Consider the following 19,317-nt stretch of genomic DNA (forward strand, 5'->3'; position numbering starts at 1 on the left):
GATGTTCGGGAGTCCCTGGCACCAAACTGGGCATGGAGAAGGTGTTCCATGCACTCCTGTCTGAATGGGAAAACTGACGAATGAGCAAGTGAGTTCCTAAATGGAGAGGTGGAGGTGACAGTGGCTAGGGCCAGGGACTGGAGGAGAGGGAGGGCACAGCCATTGTATCCGTTTTACCCCCTCCTGGCTGAAGCTCCCAGGAGCTTTGCTGTTCCATTAGGGATCTTGAGCGCACAGGCAACCCCCAGGCTGAAGGACACAGGGCAGCCGGAGTCCATCTGGATCACAAGTCGTGGTGGTGAGGCTAGGGTGGCCAGGAATTCAGGGTGCCCTGATCTAAGTCAGAGGCTCTCTGAGAGCTGTCAGCCTTCACTCCCAGGGCAGGAAAGGCTACAACAGAGGAAGGGTAGGTGTCCTGCTATTACTAGATGACCTTGTGCAGGCCCAGTCCCCCTGGAGCCAGGGGACCCCCCCAGGGATGGGAACCCCAGAAACTGCCAAGACATAACCCAGGTCCTTGATCATGACCGTGATCTACGGCCCCACTTTGGGAGGCAGCCCAGGGCCCTTCCTGCTGGCAGAGCATGAGCTCTTTCACCCAGAGAATGTAGGAAGCCCATTGAAATCAGGGGGGGGACCGGGCCCTTTTCCCACCCTGGCCATGCTCTGGCAGAGGTGGGGGTCACTCAAGGGTGAGACCCTGGAGCACCCGCCCCCCCAACCCTCCATTTTTTTCTGGGCTGGCCTTGCCCAAACCACACTTGAAAGCAGAATCTTTCTGCCCTGGGGCCTGGAAGGTAGGTGAGATAGCCAGGGATTAGGGGGAGGGTTGCAACTGCCTCCCAAGCCCTTCCCCAGAGGGCTAGAACACCTGAGCCTGCCCGTGACACTCTCCTCATTTCCTTCCCCCCACCACACTTCCCAGCAGCTGAGCTTCCTGGGGTTGCAGCAGGGTGAAACACAGAGGCATTGCCCAAGGTGTGGGCACGGTCCAGAAACCTCAAACTCTGTTTCCTCAGCGCCAGGGCAGGAAGGGCTCAGCTGAGAGGGCCCGGTCTCAGGAAAGACCCCATGGGGCAGTGCATTAGAACCCCCCACTGCCAGCCCCTGCAGCCTGCAAGGTTTTTAGGCCCACTTCTCAGAGTGTGGGAAAATGGGGAGATGTCAGCACTGCCACACCTATCCATGAGGCTGGTATCCGGCCCGTCCTGCAAGGTGGTGCTCTTGTGCTGACGGAACAGTTTGTGTTCATCAGGGTCCCGGCAGTAAAGCGATGGCACACTCGGGACTCAGCTGAAGTAGTTTAAAGGAGGGCCTGTTTGCAGAGAGCTGGCGGAGCGCCCTCAGACTAGCAACTGCAGGAAGCCACTACCACTCACTGTCCAACCAGGACAAGACGAGGTGAGGTGACTGAGCCCAGGGAGAGCTGGAGCAGTGACAGGGGCCACCCGGCAGGAGAAACGCAGCCACGGCAGTACTGCAGTGAGGAAAGGAGGGAGTGGGCACCGAACACCTGCCTCGCTCCCCTCCCTCCCCTCATCTTCTGCCAGGACCTCCCCTTGGCCAAATCCAGCTGGAAGCCAGATGGCAAGGGAGCCCAGGTGAGGCAGTCCCCAGGGGACATCCTCCCAGGTGGAGAAGCAGAGGATGGAGGCAAGATGGGGCTTCTGTCTTCAATATATCTACTCTGCTTGTGAAGTGCTTCATCAGCCATTTCTCCACGGTGCTGATCGCTGAGTTCCAGTTGTCTAAATACTACCTGTGGTCCAAGGAACAAGCATCAGCCAAAAATGGCCAATCACTGGGGAGCATGTTGCAGAAACTGTTCTTGCACGGAAGCATGTTCTGTGCGCTTTCTTTTTCACAGCTCAACAAATTCTGCCTGTGAAATTGCTCTAAATCCAATGTCCTCCTTCAAAATGCTGAAAAATAGGGATTTCTTGCATTTACATGTCTAGGTGAAGCTTAAATACTGTGTGGAGTTGAATACATCACATTGTTGCTTTTCGTAATACGAATGGAGGCCCAGGGTCAGTAAGGCCCTGGCCCAGGCAAAGCTATGGGCTCGGGCTGGTTACGCGGGTGCTTCTTATATGCCAAGCTAATCACTAGGTCTCTGGGCTGACGAGGATCCTGGGGTTACATCTGGCCTCAGCGGTACCATGATTGATTAGCAGTGTCTGCCATGGGCATGGGCAGAGACATGGTGCCATCTTGGGCCTGCACAGTTACGTAGGTGGCTTTTGGTGGAGCTTCTGTGATTGCCACCTCTGTCAGCCTGTGACTTCCCTCCCTCTCATCCTCCTGCCTTTCCCTCGCCATATGGGATCACACTGAGTGAGTTCAGCCTGGAAGAATATGCAGCTGACTCCACCTCAACCTCTCCAGCCAGCTGAGCAAGGAACCTGACCGCATTCTTCTCCACAGGCCACCACTCACGTCTACGTGACCATCGTGGACGAGAACGACAACGCGCCTGTGTTCCAGCAGCCTCACTACGAGGTCCTACTGGACGAGGGCCCAGACACCGTCAACGCCAGCCTCATCACCATCCAGGCACTCGACCTGGATGAGGGGCCCAACGGCACAGTTACCTATGCCATCGTTGCTGGCAACATCATCAACACTTTCCATATTGACAGACACACGGTCAGCAGCTGATGGCGGGGTCTACAGGAGGGGAGCTCAGTGACATCGTGGGGGCTGGGGACATAGCAAAGAGGGAGTCTGGGAGGAAACTATGGGGGCAGCCAGTGCGGGAGGGTGAAGACAAGGGTCTCCCGTCATGGACAGGATGGCAGGGCCTACCTGCTGGGGTGGTCAGAGAGTGCCCCATGAAGGAGCTGGTCCCCACCATGTCCCAGATCCACCCTTGTTCCCTCTGTGTGTCCCCCAGGGCGTCATCAGTGCTGCCAAGGAGCTGGACTACGAGATCAGCCATGGCCGCTACACCCTGATCGTCACAGCCACAGACCAGTGCCCCATCTTGTCCCGCCGCCTCACCTCCACCACCACGGTGGGTGGGTGGGATACAGCCCCAACCTGGGGATGTGGGGAGGATGGAGCCCAGAAAGCTCGAATGGGGAAAAGGAACAGGGAAAGATTGTCCAGGAGAAACACCTAAATCCCAGAGCCCTGTCCTGGTCTCAACAGCTCACCCAAACTTGCTGTGTGACTTTGAGGAAGGTAATGACCCTCTCTGTGTGATTACGTCTGTCAGACAGATGGTGACACCTGCCCCTCTCCCCTTCATGGGAAGAGCACAAACTCTGGACACACCACCAGGGGTTCATATCCCTGACCTTTCACTTCCTGGCTGAGTGACTCTGGGCAAGTCACCTAACCAACCTGAGCTTCCCTTTCCTTCTGTGAAAGGGAGCTAATAAAAGCTGTTGCAGGGTGTGGGAGGAGCACCTGAGATCATGTAGAATAAAATGCCCAAGTATAGCCATACACAGAAGGTCGGAGCACTACTGTAAAAATAGGAGTATGCCCAGAAAAAGGCTTTGACAACAGCAATAACTCATCCATGCACAGCTTAAAGCCCACCCCCACATCCATGATATCCTCTGATTCCTGCATCGGTCCCGTGAAGCAGGATTACTGGGACCAGTTTCCAGATGAGGAACCGGGGCCCAGCACAGGACTGGCTGGAGCGCAGCCCCAGCTAAGCTTGCCCACCATCTCAGGTGCTTGTGAACGTGAACGACATCAACGACAATGTGCCCACCTTCCCCCGAGACTACGAGGGGCCATTCGATGTCACTGAGGGCCAGCCGGGGCCTAGAGTGTGGACCTTCCTGGCCCATGACCGGGACTCGGGCCCCAACGGGCAGGTGGAGTACAGCATCGTGGATGGAGACCCTCTGGGTGAGTGGGGCCTGAGCTGGGCGGTGGGGACAGCACAACCTGAGGGCCTCATGGCCCCCCCACTCCTACTCAGGAGCAGAAGGAGAAAGAAGGTCTCGAGGCAGGGAGCCCCACCACCGTGTGATCTTGCCCTCCCTGGGCTTCGGTTTCCGCATCCGAAAAATGATGAAAATAACCTTCCCACATAGACAATGGCGAGTACATTCTGAAATCTAGGAACGGAGACTGATAACCCTGGAGGGTAACAGACTCCTTTGAGAATCAAATAGGAAACGCCCTGGTGTCACACCCAGCGAAGAGGCTCCAGGGTGGAGGAAGGGTGCGCATCCTTGCCCCAAACCCTCAGGGCCCCTAAATACACCCACGCAGCGCGGGGACGTCTCTGCACACCCCACCGCCCTTCACAGCACCTCGGCTGCTCTCCTTGGTTGAAGAACAGGGATATGGCCAGAGGGAGTTTTCTCTAGGGCAGTGTGAGCTCATTGCCGAAGAGCAGGGACCCCAAACCCGAAGGTCTATGGGGCTCACACAGGGAGCACACATGGGAGAAGGGGTCTAGGCCAGACAAGAGGGAGTCGTGAGAGCGGCAGCCACAGCTCGGCTCCTGCCCATTGTAGCCACGTCTTCCCATTCGTAAGGCCTGGGTGCCAGGTCTTCCCATTCTTAACATGGAAAATTTGGGAAATTTAAATCTTTGTAAAACATCCTGATTTTTAATTGATCATTTCACAGTTATTGAGTACCTGCCATGCGCCAATCGTATCCCAGGCGCTGAAGATACAGGACCGTACAAAACAGACGCAAGTCCCTGCCCTCACACAACACGTATCCCAGTCCGAGGCCACGGGCGATGAGCGATGAGTGTAGCTGAGTGTGTGGCGACCTAGTGTACCGGCGGGCGCTAAGTGCTGTAGGGAAATGTGAAGTCGGGGTGGGGACTTCTGCGGTGAAGGCTGCAGTGTTACTTAGGGTGCTCAAGGAAGACCTGTCCAAGGAGGTGACATGTGAGCAAAGACCTGAAGGAAGTGAGGAGTGGGTCGTGCGGACACCTGTGGAAGAGCATCCCAGGCAGAGGGAACAGCAACTGCAAAGGCCCTGAGGTTGGAACATGCCTGGCAGCGACCCAAAAGGCCCTGTGGCCGGCATGAAGTCGAGCAAGGGGGCGGGGAGGAAGACATGAGGTCAGAGATGCGCTGGGCCCAGAGGCTGGGGCCTGCAGGCCATTATCGGAGCTTGACTTTGGCTGTGAGTGATATGGGAACCGTGTAGGAGGGCGTCCAGCAGAGGGAGGACACAGCTCGACTTAGACTTTAACGGGGCCACTCCAGTTCTTGGGCTCAGAACAGACTGTAGGAGGTAAGGAATGGGAGCAGGGAGGTCAGTGGGGCCTGTTGCAGCCACTCGGCCTGGGGTGGCGTAGCCAGGACCGGATGGCGAGAGGTGGCCGGCTCTGGCATACTTCACAGGTGGAGCCAACAGGAGGTGCTGACTGATCGGATGTGGGGTGTGAGAGAAAGCCAAGGGCGACACCCACATTTCGGCCTGAGCAGCCGGAGAGAGGGCACTGCCACTAGCAGATGGGCAGACTGAGGCAGGGGCAGGTGTGGGGGGAAGGTGAGGTGAGGCCGATGGAGGGACTGGATGTAGAAGCCAGCTCAGGAGAGCATTCTGGGCTGGAGAGAAAGACTTGGGAGTGGTCAGCACAGAGAAATTTAAGGCCACAAGCTGAGAGGACACTGAGGAAGCCGACAGGGGAAGTCCAGGGCCGGAACTGAGAACCTGGGGCAAATTTGCGATTAAGAGCAAAGAAACAAAATCACTGTGAGGCCAGCCCTGGAGCCCCCACAGTCCAGAGCTTGTGGTGGGTCACTCTGCTCTGACATGCCACCTTTTCATGTCCCAAAAGTCTCCTCTCCGGCCAAGGACTGAGCAAGGGTCTTTCTCTTCTGTTGTTTTCACAAACAACAGAGGTTTTAGCATTTTGTGGGGGTCTTGCTCCTGTTTAGGGGGATGCCAAAGCCTGGTTGAGAAGTGGGTGCTCGGTGGGCAGCCAAGCCCCCTCCCAATAAGGCCTTCTACACACCTATCTTCGGGGTGCAGGGCACACCCGTGCCCCAGAAAACTACAGACTGCCTTGGAGTCATGAGCAAAGTCAGTGTCCTCTCAGCTCTGCGGTTAAATCCACATGTGATCGGGGTCAGCCTTAGGAAGCTGGGGTCCCATGGGTGTCCCCAGAAGACTGAGAGGCGGGTCCCTGGAGGAGTTGGTGTTGTCCCTGGGCTGAGGACCGCTGAGCACTGCCCCCACTCGGAATAGCTACGCGATGACATCATGGTGACGTGATGTGTGCTGGGGCGGCTCACGAGGGCCTGCCATCCCCTGCCCACATCTCTTCCCACCGCTGTGTTCAGTGACACCATGGTGGTAACTTGAAAAAAACACCAAATGCTACAAATCAGAGCTGTTTTCTGTGAAGAGGTGGTTTAGAGACACATCAAGGGTGAAGGGACATGCCCCAGGCTACTCAGGCCACCTTCCCACCGTTGCAGCCTGCGCCTGGAGGTGCTCCTGCCGGTGGGGAGGCGTCAGGGATGACAGGCTCATGCCAGCCCACTAAGGTGTGAGAAGGAAAACAGCTGGGAGACAGGCCAAGAGCCCCTCCTGCGAACCCCAACTGTGTCATCTACCCTTTTCTGGTCAGACCCATGCCTTGGACCCCTTCCTTACATCCTCATCCTCCCTGGAAGCCCCCAGTTCCTAATGATACCAACAGCTGCCGTGGACCTAGCTCACCCCGGTGGAGCCGGCCCTCTCCAGCACCAGCACAACCCCACAGTGGCACCCCTTCATTAGCCCGTTTTTCAGATGACAGCATCAAGACAGGACTCAGTGACATAGCAAAGAGCACAAATGAGCGAGATCAGGGTGCAGACCTGTAGGACCAGATGGAAAACCTCTGCTTTTAACCCCCTCTCTCTGGAATGAGTGGAATGGTAGGGAGTTCAGGCCCTGGGGCAAGCTGCTAAGGGGAATAATGTACCGTGTGGGGGCCTTTAGCCCATTCACTTCCCCACTGAGCTAATTTCTTAGGAATCTAGCCTGGGCCCAACCCTCAGAGCTGCAGCCTGCTCTCCCAGCCTTCAGAACCTCTTCCTTTCCTTCTCTCAAGGGGGCGGCTAGTTTGGAGAGAGAGCAGGAGGCCATCTACTTGTTCATGGGCAGCAGCTGAGACAGGACTGGGAAACCCCCAGAGAGGGAACCCTCAGTTCTTTGGAGATCTTGCCGTCTCGGGTTCAGGGAGTCCCGCTTTTTAAGCAGCCTGTGGGGCTGCCGGGAGCAGAAGACAGGGTGGGTAATCCCTGCTGCAGGTGAGCCTTGCAGGGGCTGTTTTTCGCAGGAGAGCACTAGGGGTGGGGCGGGGAATGGGGGGGCAGGCTATGAAGGACAGGCAGAGAAAACGGTCGGAGAGCTTGCGCCTCTGTCCCTGCCGTGTCTTCCTGAGCAGTCCGCGCTCCACTCTGGGCCTTTCCCCCAAGTGTCAAAAGGGACAGTGAAGGAAGTACTTTTCTCCCCTTCCCAGTTCCTGGGGGTGTGCATACAGGCACCTCCTCTTCCTCACACTCTCCTCCCCTCCCTGACTCGGGTCCCTCCCCTTCCTTCTATCCAGCTGGGCCCCCACTCGCTCCCCTGGCTTCCTGCCCCGCTGCTTTTCTCCCCTACGCCCGCCCTGTCTCACCCCTCCCTCCACAACTCCCACCCTGTTCAGCTCTGAGTGGGGTTTCCTGGGAAGACCACAAGTCCCATGGGACGCAGCGGCCTGAGACCCAGGGCCCTGAGTTGGAACCCTTGTCTGTCATTGACTTGCTAGGGGAGCTTAGAAAAGTTGTCACCCTTCTCTGGACTCCTTCCATTTTCCATCTCTTTTTTATTTTTATTTTGTTTTATTTTTGCTGTTGTATAAGTTCTTTATATATTTCGGATGTTAATGCTTTTATCAGATACATGACTTGCAAATATTTTCTCTCATTCAGTAGACTGGTTTTTCATTCTGATGATTGGCTTCCTTTGATGTGCAGAAGCTTTTTAGTTTGATGCAGTCCCACTTGGGTTTTTTTGCTTTTGTTACCTTTTGGTATCAAATCCAAAAATTCATTGCCAAGACCAATGTCAAGGAGCTTACTGCCTATGTTTTCTTCTAGGAGTTTTATGGTTTCGGGTCTTACATTCAAGCCTTTAATCCATTTTGAGTTAAGTTTTGCATGTGTGAGATCCTTGTGCAGGTGGCTGCCATTGATCTATGTCTGTTTTTATGCCAAAACCATACTGTTTTAATTACTATAGCTTTGTAATATAGCTTGGGATCAGGGACCATGATACCTCCAGCTTTGTTCTTCTTTCTCAAGATTGTTTTGGCTATTTGGGGTCTTTTGTTTTTCCATACAAATTTTAGGATTGTCTATTCTATTTCTGTGAAAAATGCCATTGGAATTTTGATAGGGATTGCACTGAATCTGTAGATTGCTTTGGGTAGTAGGGACATTTTGACAATATGAATTCTCCTCATCCATGAGCATGGAATATCTTTAATTCATTTTTGTCTTCAATTTCTTGTTTTAAATAATTTTTTATTGATTTTTGGAGAGAGAGAGAAGAAAACATCAATTTGTTGTTCCACTTATTTATTATTCATTGGTTGATTCTTGTATGTGCCCAGACTGGGGATCAAACCCACAACCTTGGTGTATTGATTCGATGCTCTAACCACCTGAGCTACTCAGCCAGGGCAGTGTCTTCAGTTTTTTTCATTAATGTCTTGTAGTTTTCCAGGTAGAGGTCTTTCACCTCCTTGGTTAAACTTATTTATAAGTATTTTATTCTTTCTTATGCAATTGTAAATGTGATTGTTTTCTTCATTTCTCTTTTTGACAGCTCATCACTAGTGTATAGAAACGCAACAGATTTTTATATTGATTTTGTGCCTGGCATCTCAGGCACATCAGGGTGTGAGCGGGCCCAGGCCCACCTTCACCCAGCAGTTATCTGTTCCCCCGCCTCCTCCACCTCCCAGGCATTGGCAGGTCCCATGAGGGTCTGCAGCTGGGGGCATTGGAGGACCCATGTGCCAGGTGTCCCCCAGCCCCGGCAAGTAAGGCTTGCTAGAGGAACCGGGGAGAGGCCCGGGCTCCCCCCACCGTTCCCAGCTGACTCTGGCCCCCTGGGTGGCACCCAGGGGAGTTTCTGATCTCTCCTGTGGAGGGCGTGCTGCGGGTCCGGAAGGACGTGGAGCTGGACCGGGAAACTATCGCTTTCTATAACCTGACCATCTGTGCTCGTGACCGGGGGATTCCCCCACTCAGCTCCACGGTGAGTCTGGGGGCCCCATTCTGCTGGCTTTACCTCACTGCCCCCTGAGCTCTCCATAGAGACTCCCGTAAACACTGGCACACCCAAGCCCACAGAGGCCACGAGCTGTTGGGGAGCCAGTCCAGGCCCTTGGAGCCCCTCACAGACTTAGGAGTGCATCGTGGGGCCCACCCATGGAGGCAGCCATGGCCACTTAGAAGTGTCCCCCCATGGCAGCTCTCTGGGGAGGCTGCCTCCAAGTGGGCCTCTGCCCCTGTCACTCTGCCATTTCGGCTCGCCTGTGCACCGCCTCTGCCTCTTCACCTTTTCCGTCTCCCTCTCATCCTCATGTTCACCTTCCTGCCATTTTCATTACCATTTTCTTCCTCCTCTTCCTTTATCTTCTCCATGATCAACTGCCCTTCCTTCTTCAACCGCCACCCCTTGCTCTCCTGCCTTCTCTCGCTCGTCAACCCCCGCCCCCGCTACCATGTCCACCACCACGTGCCCTTCCTTCTCTCTCTGCCTCCCCACACCCCCTTTCCCCTTACCTCCTCCTTCACCTCTTCTTCCTCCTCCCTCTCCCCTGACGTGCCCCAGATGCTGGTGGGGATTCGGGTGCTGGACATCAATGACAATGACCCCGTGCTGCTGAACCTCCCCATGAACGTCACCATCAGCGAGAATAGCCCCGTCTCCAGCTTCGTCGCCCACGTCCTGGCCAGTGATGCCGACAGCGGGTGCAATGCACTCCTCACCTTTAACATCACTGCAGGCAACCGGGAGCGGGCCTTCGCCATCAATGCCACGGTAGGGCTGGCGTGGACCCCGGGGGGCTCTACAGGGGTTTTCTAAAAGAGAGGACCCTGCCCTAGAGACTTTTCTACGCCACTGTCTGGTCTCCTGCCTCCATTTCCTCCTCGAGCCTCCTTCCTCCACCGGGACTCAGAGTCTCTGGGGGAAGCATGGAATATTAGACTCCCACCTGAGCCATCTCTGGGGTCCCTGTCACCCCGATGGCTTGTCACATGAAGATACGGGGCTAGAGACTCAGTACCACTTGTCCCAAGATGTCTTCATGTGACATCTTGGAGTGTTACCCAATGCTGGCACCACGGGGTCCTCAGAGGACCCATCCCCTTGAGACAGCAACACCTGGGCACTGGTGGGTCACTCTTGCCCTGGCAAGACCTTGCCGGCCCACTTTGGCCGCATAGACCATATCGATTCACAGCCACTCCTGAAGCTGCAGGTAGAGCAGTTGGGCATCTGTGGGCCAGAACCCAAAGTGGGGAACAGGTGTCTCGCCGCTCAGCTCACCAGCCCTCCACATCCCAGTCAGGGATCGTCACCGTGAACCGGCCCCTGGACCGCGAGCGGATCCCAGAGTACAAGCTGACCATTTCCGTGAAGGACAACCCGGAGAACCCACGCATAGCCAGGAGGGTGAGGCTGGAGGGCACAGGGCAGAGGTGGGAGGAGCAGGGCTGGGTGCTAGAGACACTCAGGCGGCCTGGCCAGGGGGTTAGATGCACAGGCCCTGGAGTGAGCAAGTGCTGGATTCAAACCCCGATTCTGCCTGTCAGTGGGTGTGTGACTTTGGCCAGCCAGTTCCTCTTGGCCTCGGTTCTCTTGTTCTTCTGCAAACTGAAGACCACACGTGCTCCAAAGCTGAGGAGAGGACTTGAAGGAGCCAGTATCTGCAAGTCCTCAGCACAGTCCCTGGCACACGGCAAACACTCAGTGAGCTCAGCTAGCGCCTTCTCCCTGCAAACCACTGGCACTTGGGCGCACGCCCCGGGTGTGTGTGCGTACGGCCTGCATGCACTCACGAACACAGCACGAGGGTTCTGAAGGGGTTGCATTTTCCCTGAAAGGGTGGCTGTCCCATCAAAAGCCAAAGAAGTTGTTTCTCTTTACTAAGAGGAGGTGAGGGTTGCAAGCAAATGGTCCCTTTGGGGATAGGGTTCAGCCCTTCCCTCCCAGCCCATGAGGCCTGGGACAAGACCCTGACCAAGAGTCTCTGGGTCGGACTTATTTGAGCTCTGCTTCTGACTAGTTGCATGGCTCAACCAAGACACTACCCTTTCTGGGCCTCAGTTTCCCCATCTGTACAGGCCAACTAGACTTCAGGCTGGAGGTACTTGTAAGCCACTAGCCCTTTCCTCTCTTTCCTTCTCTCACTTCCTTTCCCCTTCTTTTCTCTCCCACTCTCATTCCCTGTTCTCTGCCTGTGCTTTAGGAGGGCCTGGGCTACCCTGGGAAGCAGAAGCATTGAGTGTGGGAATCAGGAGGCTGGGGGGCCCGTCCCCAAAGTGCTGCTAACTTGCCGCGCAGTTTTGAATAGTCACCTCTGGGCCTTGGTTTCCTTGCCCCCACAATGGAGGCTCCGAGAGGACAGAACTGTCACTGGCTTTTGAAACATGTGAAGTGAAGCCCTGGGTGAGAGTTCAGGGGAACTCTGATGGGCCACCAGGCAGGCCTAGAACCTCTGAAAACCAACACTCATCTTCCTGCCTGCAGTCCGTTCCTACTGTGAGAGGGACCGTGATTAAACACTGTCACAGCCATGCTCCTGTGAACGGCACAACACCTCTGCAGAGGAGTTAAGATCCCCGTTTGCCCGGTTGCAAATCTGAGACCCAGAGAGGGGAAAGTATTTGCTTAAGGCCACCCAGTGAGCTGCTAGTACGACAGGGACTTGAACCCAGGTCTCTGGACCACTTGAGTGGGCTTTTCAATGACCCACCTCTGTGCCCTGACCCCTCACCTCTCAGCCTTTCTCCTGCTGGAGCACTTGGCTAGAACAAGGTCTACAGCCTGCCCTCCCATCATGCCTCCCACAGGATTTTGACTTGCTGCTGATCTTTCTTGCGGACGAGAATGACAACCACCCCCTTTTTACTGAGAGCACCTACCTGGCAGAGGTGATGGAGAACTCTCCTGCTGGTAGGTGCTGGGCCCACCTGGGAATTCCTGCCGCTGCCAGACACCACCTGGGTCCCAGATGCCTGTGGACCCACCTTGTGCCTGAGGTGGGCCCAGCTGAGGTCTGGCTGGGGAGGCAGCCTCACCACATAGCTGGACACAGAGCCGGCGGGTGCAAAAGAGTGTAGACAGGAGGGAGGGGAACAGCTCCAAGGGGCTGGTGGGCCCAGGGTGCCAGGCCTCCTAGAGGCCACCAAAGAGGCCACAGGTCTGGTTGGAAGTGGTCATTGGTCCTCAAAGTGGTCTGAAAGCAGCCCCTCGCCCCCCTCCAGGGGGGCAATTAAGTGTGAGGACTACCCAGGATAGGGGCAAGCCCACCCTCCCCATTCCCCCCACCCCAGGCGGGGGCCAGGGGCCCTGCACGACCAGCACAGCTCTTGCCCCATGCACAGGCATTGACCAGTGTCACCTTCCTCCAAAGAGACAGACTCTCCCTCTCACTGTCCCCCAAAGAGCTCCCCTCACTCCACCTCCAGCCTCCCCAGGCCCCTAAGCCTGGACTCCAAGTCGGAAAGAGATGAACTGGGAAACTCCTTGTCTCCGGCGGGGTGTCCCCCGCCCAGCATATACGCTCACACAGGCGCCAGTTCATGTTCACGTCAAGGCGCATGTGTGGGCTCGCACATGTGTACAGACACACACAGGCATGTAGGCGCCTACACAGTGTGCTCCGTGTGCAGACATGTCCACCCGCAGAGGCAGGCAGGCCTGCGAGTGCTCCCGTGTGCATACTCGTGGTCACGTGAACACAGAGTCCTGCACACACATGTGGATTTCTGGTCACATATGGTCAGACACCTGTACAAAGCTTGGTGTACCCCCACGTGGAGGGGCGTGCATACCTTCATAGGGCACACACACAGGGAAGGGATGTCAGAGAGCCCCCAGACCCTCCCCCGGAGTGGCCAGCCTCAAAGGCTGCTGGGAAGGCAGGCATGCTCCTGGCGGGCCGGAGGGGCTTCCTCACCACTGTTGTGTTTTCTCCCCAGCAGGGCTTTGAGGCCGCTCCCCAGGCATCTGCGTCAGTCTGCCAAGGCTGCCGCAGCCCGGCCAGGGCCTCCCCACCCCGTCCGCCTCACCTCCCTCCCTCTCATTCATTGTCAGCCATGGCTCACCGGGAAGGGGCGGGGGAGGGGGTGGGGGCCGGGTTGGCTTTGCAGTGACCCCTTTCCCCTGGCCCAGGGACCCCCCTCACGGTGCTCAATGGGCCCATCCTGGCCCTTGATGCGGACCTGGACGTCTACGCCATGGTCACCTACCAGCTGCTAGGTGCCCAGAGTGGCCTCTTTGACATCGACAACAGTACAGGTGAGGCCCCTCTGTGCCCCCAGCACTCCCACCCAGGCTCCGTGTCTTCCAGCTGGGGTGGGAGGGAGCCTGCGGTTAGATCTAGGGCCTCCCTTCTCAGTTCTGGACCTGGCTCTTCATGGAGACCCCAGTCTCCAGAGCCCCAGTCTTACAGCTGGATTAGGCCACCTATGGGCCAGGTGAGGAGACCAAGGAGGAAGCTTGGGGGACCACACAAGGGACCTGCTAGTGTACAAATTCTCAGCCTAGACAGAGAGCCCCCGACACACTCCCTCCATCTCCCCATGCCCACACCAGAGGCTCAGGCCCCTAGTCAGCTGGGAGCAGCCAAAGCTCTCTCCTCAAACCAGACACAAAGCTCCCCAGCGGCCATGTCCCATCGGTCTGGTCCTAGACAGCAGGTCAACCCAGTGACAGGTGGCACCAAAGAGAGATATACTAGCACCTCTCTCTGTACAGCAGGTCAGTCCTCCACCCTGGGTCACTCATTCCAGGCAGGACTCCGTAGAACTGCAGAGGGCACCAGGGGATGGGACAACCCCAGGAGACTGGCACCCGGGGACCTCCCTAAGTATCGGTTGTTGAGCTTTTGGGGAAGAAAGTCACTCATTGCTTTCTCTGCCCGTTTCGTCTCTTTCACACATTGCGCCCGGGCCTTTCAATGTTCCCTCCTGGTTGGCTCGCGCCCCCTTTCTGCGCTGGACCCCTTTTCTTCTGCATTTCCCCGGTTGATGGCCCTGGGTGTCAGGTGTGGTGACAGTGAAGTCAGGTGTTGTCATTGACCGGGAGGCCTTCTCACCTCCCGTCCTGGAACTGCTGCTGCTGGCTGAGGACATTGGGCTGCTCAATGGCACAGCTGACCTGATCGTCACCATCCTGGATGATAATGACAACTGGCCCATCTTTAACCCCGCTGCCCTCACTATCCACCTGCTGGAGAACTGCCCACCAGGTAAGCGGGGTGCAGGGTGCAGGCCCCAGGCAGGGGCTGGTTGGTGGTCCGTGGGAATCGGAGCCTCACTGGCTGCAGCAGAATTCACCTTCAGTGGGAGAAAGACAGGCAGCAGAATGGGTGGAGAGAGCACTGGACAGGGAGTCAGGAGACCCAGGTCCCCCTCACTTCCGTTCTCTGATCCACAGTCTCTTGTCTGCAAAACGAAATCATTAAGTCACACTCCTGGATGAAAACTCTGTTTTAAAGTCAAAATAGGATTGATGTGATTCCCATCAAAATCAAATATGATTTTGGGAGTAAATTTGATTCTGAAAGTCATCTGAAAGAAAGAGAACATTTTAAAAAATAAATATAACAAGGCCAGATCTGCCGTACCAGATATTAAAGCATATTACAGAACTACAGGATTAAAAACCATGTGATATGAGCACACGAGTCTGAGACCAAGTAGCCCAGAAGCAGATACCAGGAGATTAAAGAATGTAATATTGATGTGATAAAGAAAATAATGAAACCCGTAATGAAAACTAATTATTCGGTATGCAAAACATCTGTTCATATTTAGCATAGATTCTTATCCTATATAAGACACCAAACTGAAAGCCAGAGACATTCTAAAAAAAAGATTAAAAAGTAGAAAACATCAAAAAAAAATAAGAGAAAGAAGCTTCAGGTGAATATTTATCTCACTTTAGAATGAGAAGGTTCTAAGTATACAAGAAACAGAAGAACTTAAAAAAGGAGAAATATTAAATTTTGGTGCATATACATTTAAACTTCTTTACATCAAATAATAACCAATACTGAAAGGCAAACAACAAACTAAAAAAATATACCTGTCACAAGTTATCATAATTATATAATTGGTATAAACTGACCAAAAAAATGGGCAGGAAAAAGCATACGATTTGCAGAAGAGAAGATATAACTAATTATTAAATCATTAAAAAGGGTTCAACTCACAAGTAATCAAAGAACGTAAAATAAAAGAAGACACTGTGTTCCTACAATACTGCAGACATGAAGAGCATGTAAAAGACATATGCCAGCACGGCTGTGGCGAGAAGGGGCCCCTGTGAACTGCCAGCCAGTGTGTGTTTACTGCGACGTTTTCAGAAGAGGCCACTGTGCTCAACTACTCCCCATTCCCCCGCCCCCCGCAGGATTCTCAGTCCTTCAGGTCACAGCCACCGATGAGGACAGTGGCCTCAATGGGGAGCTTATCTACCGAATAGAAGCTGGGGCTCAGGACCGCTTCCTCATCCACCCAGTCACGGGGGTCATCCGCGTTGGCAATGTCACCATTGACAGGGAGGAGCAGGAATCCTACAGGCTGACAGTGGTGGCCACTGACCGGGGCACTGTCCCTCTCTCGGGCACGGCCATCATCACTATACTTATCGATGACATTAACGACTGCCGCCCCGAGTTCCTCAACCCCATCCAGACAGTGAGCGTGCTGGAGTCAGCAGAGCCAGGCACTGTCATTGCCAATGTCACAGCCATCGACCGTGACCTTAACCCAAAGCTGGAGTATCACATTATCGGCATTGTAGCCAAGGACGACACTGACCGCCTGGTGCCCGACCAGGAGGACGCCTTTGCTGTGAATATCAACACAGGTACAAGGGCCTGCTCCCCATTCACCCTGACTCCCGACTCCCCGCCCCAGTCTCTTTTGCTCTCTGCTTTCTTCCTGACCCTCCCTCTTCTGTACTCTCTCCCCCTCTGCTCCTCCCGTTCCCTCAGCTGCTCCTCTGTCTGCTCTCTTCTCTGTCCTATTGACAACACATCCTTCCCTCCCTTCACCTCTCCCTCTGCTGCTTCCCTCTCTCTCTCTTCTTCCTTCTCCCTTGACCAGCTCCCTGTCTTTCTGATTCTCAGTCTCTCAGTGTATGAGAGTGCCTCTCTCACCACATTCTTGCCAGCATTAAATATTATAAAGTTTTTATGTTTATAATTTTCAAGGAAAATGGTACCTTGTTTTAATATGCCTTTCTTTAATATGTATATTGGCCATGTAAATCATGTGTAAGATACATACATATATCTGTAATGATTTCCTTACACGATCACAAAATGAAGAGAAATGTGGCCTACCTTTTATGATTTATGCAGTTTATTGTAATTTTGATCATTTTTCTAAAAGTTCAGTTTTTTGCTCCTCTGGGAAGTTAAAGAAAGAACATGGGACCTCCCACATATTCTTCCTAGAAATTCCACAGAAGTGACAGAAAAACACGGCTATTATTATACAAAGTGCTAAAAACTGTTATTTAGAGAAATTCATAGTAAAGGAACAATGAGATATCAGTTTTCCAAATGTGATTAGCAGACGTTAGGATGATGGACAGTATTGAGTATTGGTGATAGTGTGGGAGGGACATCAGAACCCTCACATGCTACTGTAGGCCTGCAGACCGAGTCCACCAACTAGGCAGCAATTAAAACACACAAAGCACACGCATACCTTATGGCCCAGCAATTCCGCTCCTGGGAGAATTTCCCCAGGAAATTCTTAGGTCAGCGATCTGAGGGTATTCACTGCAGTGTTGGTGGTGGGAGTGGGAGGCCAGCTGGGCACCACCCTTCAGAAGTGGAGACTACAACACCGTGGTGCTCGGCATGGGATACCAGGCATCAGCTGGAGTGCTGAAAAGTAGTAAGTACTTACTGAAAAGAGTAAGAAATAGGGTGGGATATATATGAGGTCTGTCCAGAAGGTATCCAGCCATGTAATATGAGAAATAGAGACATTTGTTGAAGAAGATACAAGATACAAGAAACATCGTACATAGGACATTGACGCCTCAGTCCCTTGCAGAGTAGGCACTTTGGGACCCCACACAGTTCTCCCATCGCCGTCAGCTACCCTGTCTAATTTTCCTGAATTTCATCAATGGTCTGAAATCTCTTCCCTTTCAAAGGTGACTTTAATTTTGGGAAAAGCCAGAAGTCACAGGGCACCAAATTTGAGCTGTAGGGGGGCTGAGTCACCTGGGTGATTTGACGTTTCCCAAAAATCTGCATGAGATGGGATGTATGAGTGGGTCCATTGTCATGATGAAGCTGCCAATCACCATTTGCCCAAAGCTGTGGCCTTCTGGATCATCCAAATCGTTTCCACAGAGGACTATTCAAGCTTAATGCAAAATTTGATGCAGATTTGTTGCTGTACTTGTTCAGTCATTTTGAATGAATACACTCAATACACATGCTCACTCAATGGTGTCTACCACCTCCATTGACTAAAACAGTGAGTCGTCATTGTTCATGCATGCACATTCCAGTCCACTCTCCTTGGCTGCCAGGTTACATAGATGCCACGCAAACCATTCTCATTTATATTAACAATGGCTGGCCCTGGCTGGTGTGGCTCAATGGATTGAGTGCCGGCCTGCAAACCAAAGGGTTCTGGGTTTGATTCCCAATCAGGGCACATGCCTGGGCTGTAGGCTAGGTCCCCACTAGGGGGCGCATGAGAGGCAACCACACATTGATGTTTCTCTCCCTTTCTTTCTCCCTCCCTTCCCTTCTCTCTAAAAATAAATAAATAAAATCTTTTAAAAAAATGGCTGGACTTTTTCTGGACAGACCTTGTATACCAGAATCCCATTTGCATAAAGACATATACACAAAACAATACACGATTTTCAATACATTACAGTGACTGCCCTAGAGAAGGGGAGAGGTAAGCAGTATTGGAATAAAAGGGAATAGACACATACATAAAACAAGTCCCAATGACCTAGTATGCAATGAACCAAAGAATGTGATCAACTCAGTCTGCATCTGAGGCCTAAGGGAAGAAGTCAGAAAAACTATGAGCACTAGAAGTCAGAAAGGTTAAGCCATGTCCCAGGTTAGCAAAATTCCCGCAGCAGTGGTTAGTCAGGACCACGGAGAGCTGCTCTACACCCTGCCCAACTTGAGGCTGTACAATACTGATGCGCTACCACTTTCCTCTTTTCTGTTCTCCTTTCCTCTGACTGACTCTCTTCTCTCTATTTTTCTTTCCAGTGTCTTCTCTACACCCACTTCCTGTGCTCTCCCCACCCTTCTTGCTCACCCTTCTTCCTCCTCCCTCTCCTATCAAATGGGCTCCCTCTTCTCCCTCTGGCTTCCTTCCCCTCTGCCTCTTCCCTTCACAACCTCCCTCCCAAACTTCCTACCCTGGTCAGCACTGAGCCCCATCACCCCCCATGCCCTGCTGTGCTCCATTCCCTCTGCACCCTGAACTAACTGATGTTAACCCTCTTCTCTCTTCCTCACGGCTGGCAGGCCCACAGGTTTGAGCTGTTTCTCTGTCACTTCCCACCTCATCTCTTCTCTGCTTCACCCCATTGCCTTCCTCCATACCCACCACACCCCCACCACCCTCCCCATCCTGTGGGGCCAGGCCAAGGCCGTGGCCCAGCCTTTGCAGACTGAATGCAGCCACCCTCTCCCCATCCTCGCTCCCCAGCCTCGGGGACAGGGAGCGAGAGTAGGAAGAGGAGGAGGAGGAGGCAGCGGCCCAGGGTAAGTGACCTCCCCATGGCTGGGGACCTGAGGAGGCCAGAAGCCAAGCAGGGGGATCTGCCATGGGGGAAAGGGAATCCCAGAGACCTCAATGCCTGAGAGGGGGCTGGAAAGGGAGAGAGGAGGAATCACCCTAGGATGAGGCAGATGGGAAGAGGAGCCACCAGATCCTCCAACAGGAAGGAAGCAGAGGTCCTAATAGAGCAACCCTGAGATCAGCCAAATGAGATCTGTCCAGTTCAAGCCTAAGTCTCTGGAGGTATCTTCTGATTGGGAGCAAGCAGGGACTCTGAGAGGCAGCAGGAAGGAGAGAAGAAGCAGCTCCTTGCTAG

General features: G+C 53.8%; 1 protein-coding gene across 3 annotated transcripts in view; it reads left to right on the forward strand.

Annotated features, from left to right (window-relative positions):
• LOC112305473 (cadherin-23) overlaps nucleotides 1–19,317 on the forward strand; it is a 73,353-nt gene that overhangs the window by 37,195 nt on the left and 16,841 nt on the right. For 2 of the 3 annotated variants that reach the window (XM_053923245.2, XM_024561196.4), the window contains exons 5-14: nucleotides 2,428–2,649; nucleotides 2,897–3,016; nucleotides 3,690–3,870; nucleotides 9,101–9,234; nucleotides 9,814–10,023; nucleotides 10,552–10,659; nucleotides 12,060–12,162; nucleotides 13,384–13,509; nucleotides 14,258–14,461; nucleotides 15,628–16,086. In XM_053923245.2, the coding sequence (XP_053779220.1) occupies nucleotides 2,428–2,649; nucleotides 2,897–3,016; nucleotides 3,690–3,870; nucleotides 9,101–9,234; nucleotides 9,814–10,023; nucleotides 10,552–10,659; nucleotides 12,060–12,162; nucleotides 13,384–13,509; nucleotides 14,258–14,461; nucleotides 15,628–16,086 (1,867 nt within the window). Of the gene's footprint in view, nucleotides 1–2,427; nucleotides 2,650–2,896; nucleotides 3,017–3,689; nucleotides 3,871–9,100; nucleotides 9,235–9,813; nucleotides 10,024–10,551; nucleotides 10,660–12,059; nucleotides 12,163–13,383; nucleotides 13,510–14,257; nucleotides 14,462–15,627; nucleotides 16,087–18,027; nucleotides 18,986–19,317 lie in introns of those variants that run through there. The other variant, XM_053923244.1, reaches the window with a different exon arrangement.

This window comes from Desmodus rotundus, chromosome 4 (assembly GCF_022682495.2).
Source record: "Desmodus rotundus isolate HL8 chromosome 4, HLdesRot8A.1, whole genome shotgun sequence".
NCBI lineage: Eukaryota > Metazoa > Chordata > Mammalia > Chiroptera > Phyllostomidae > Desmodus > Desmodus rotundus.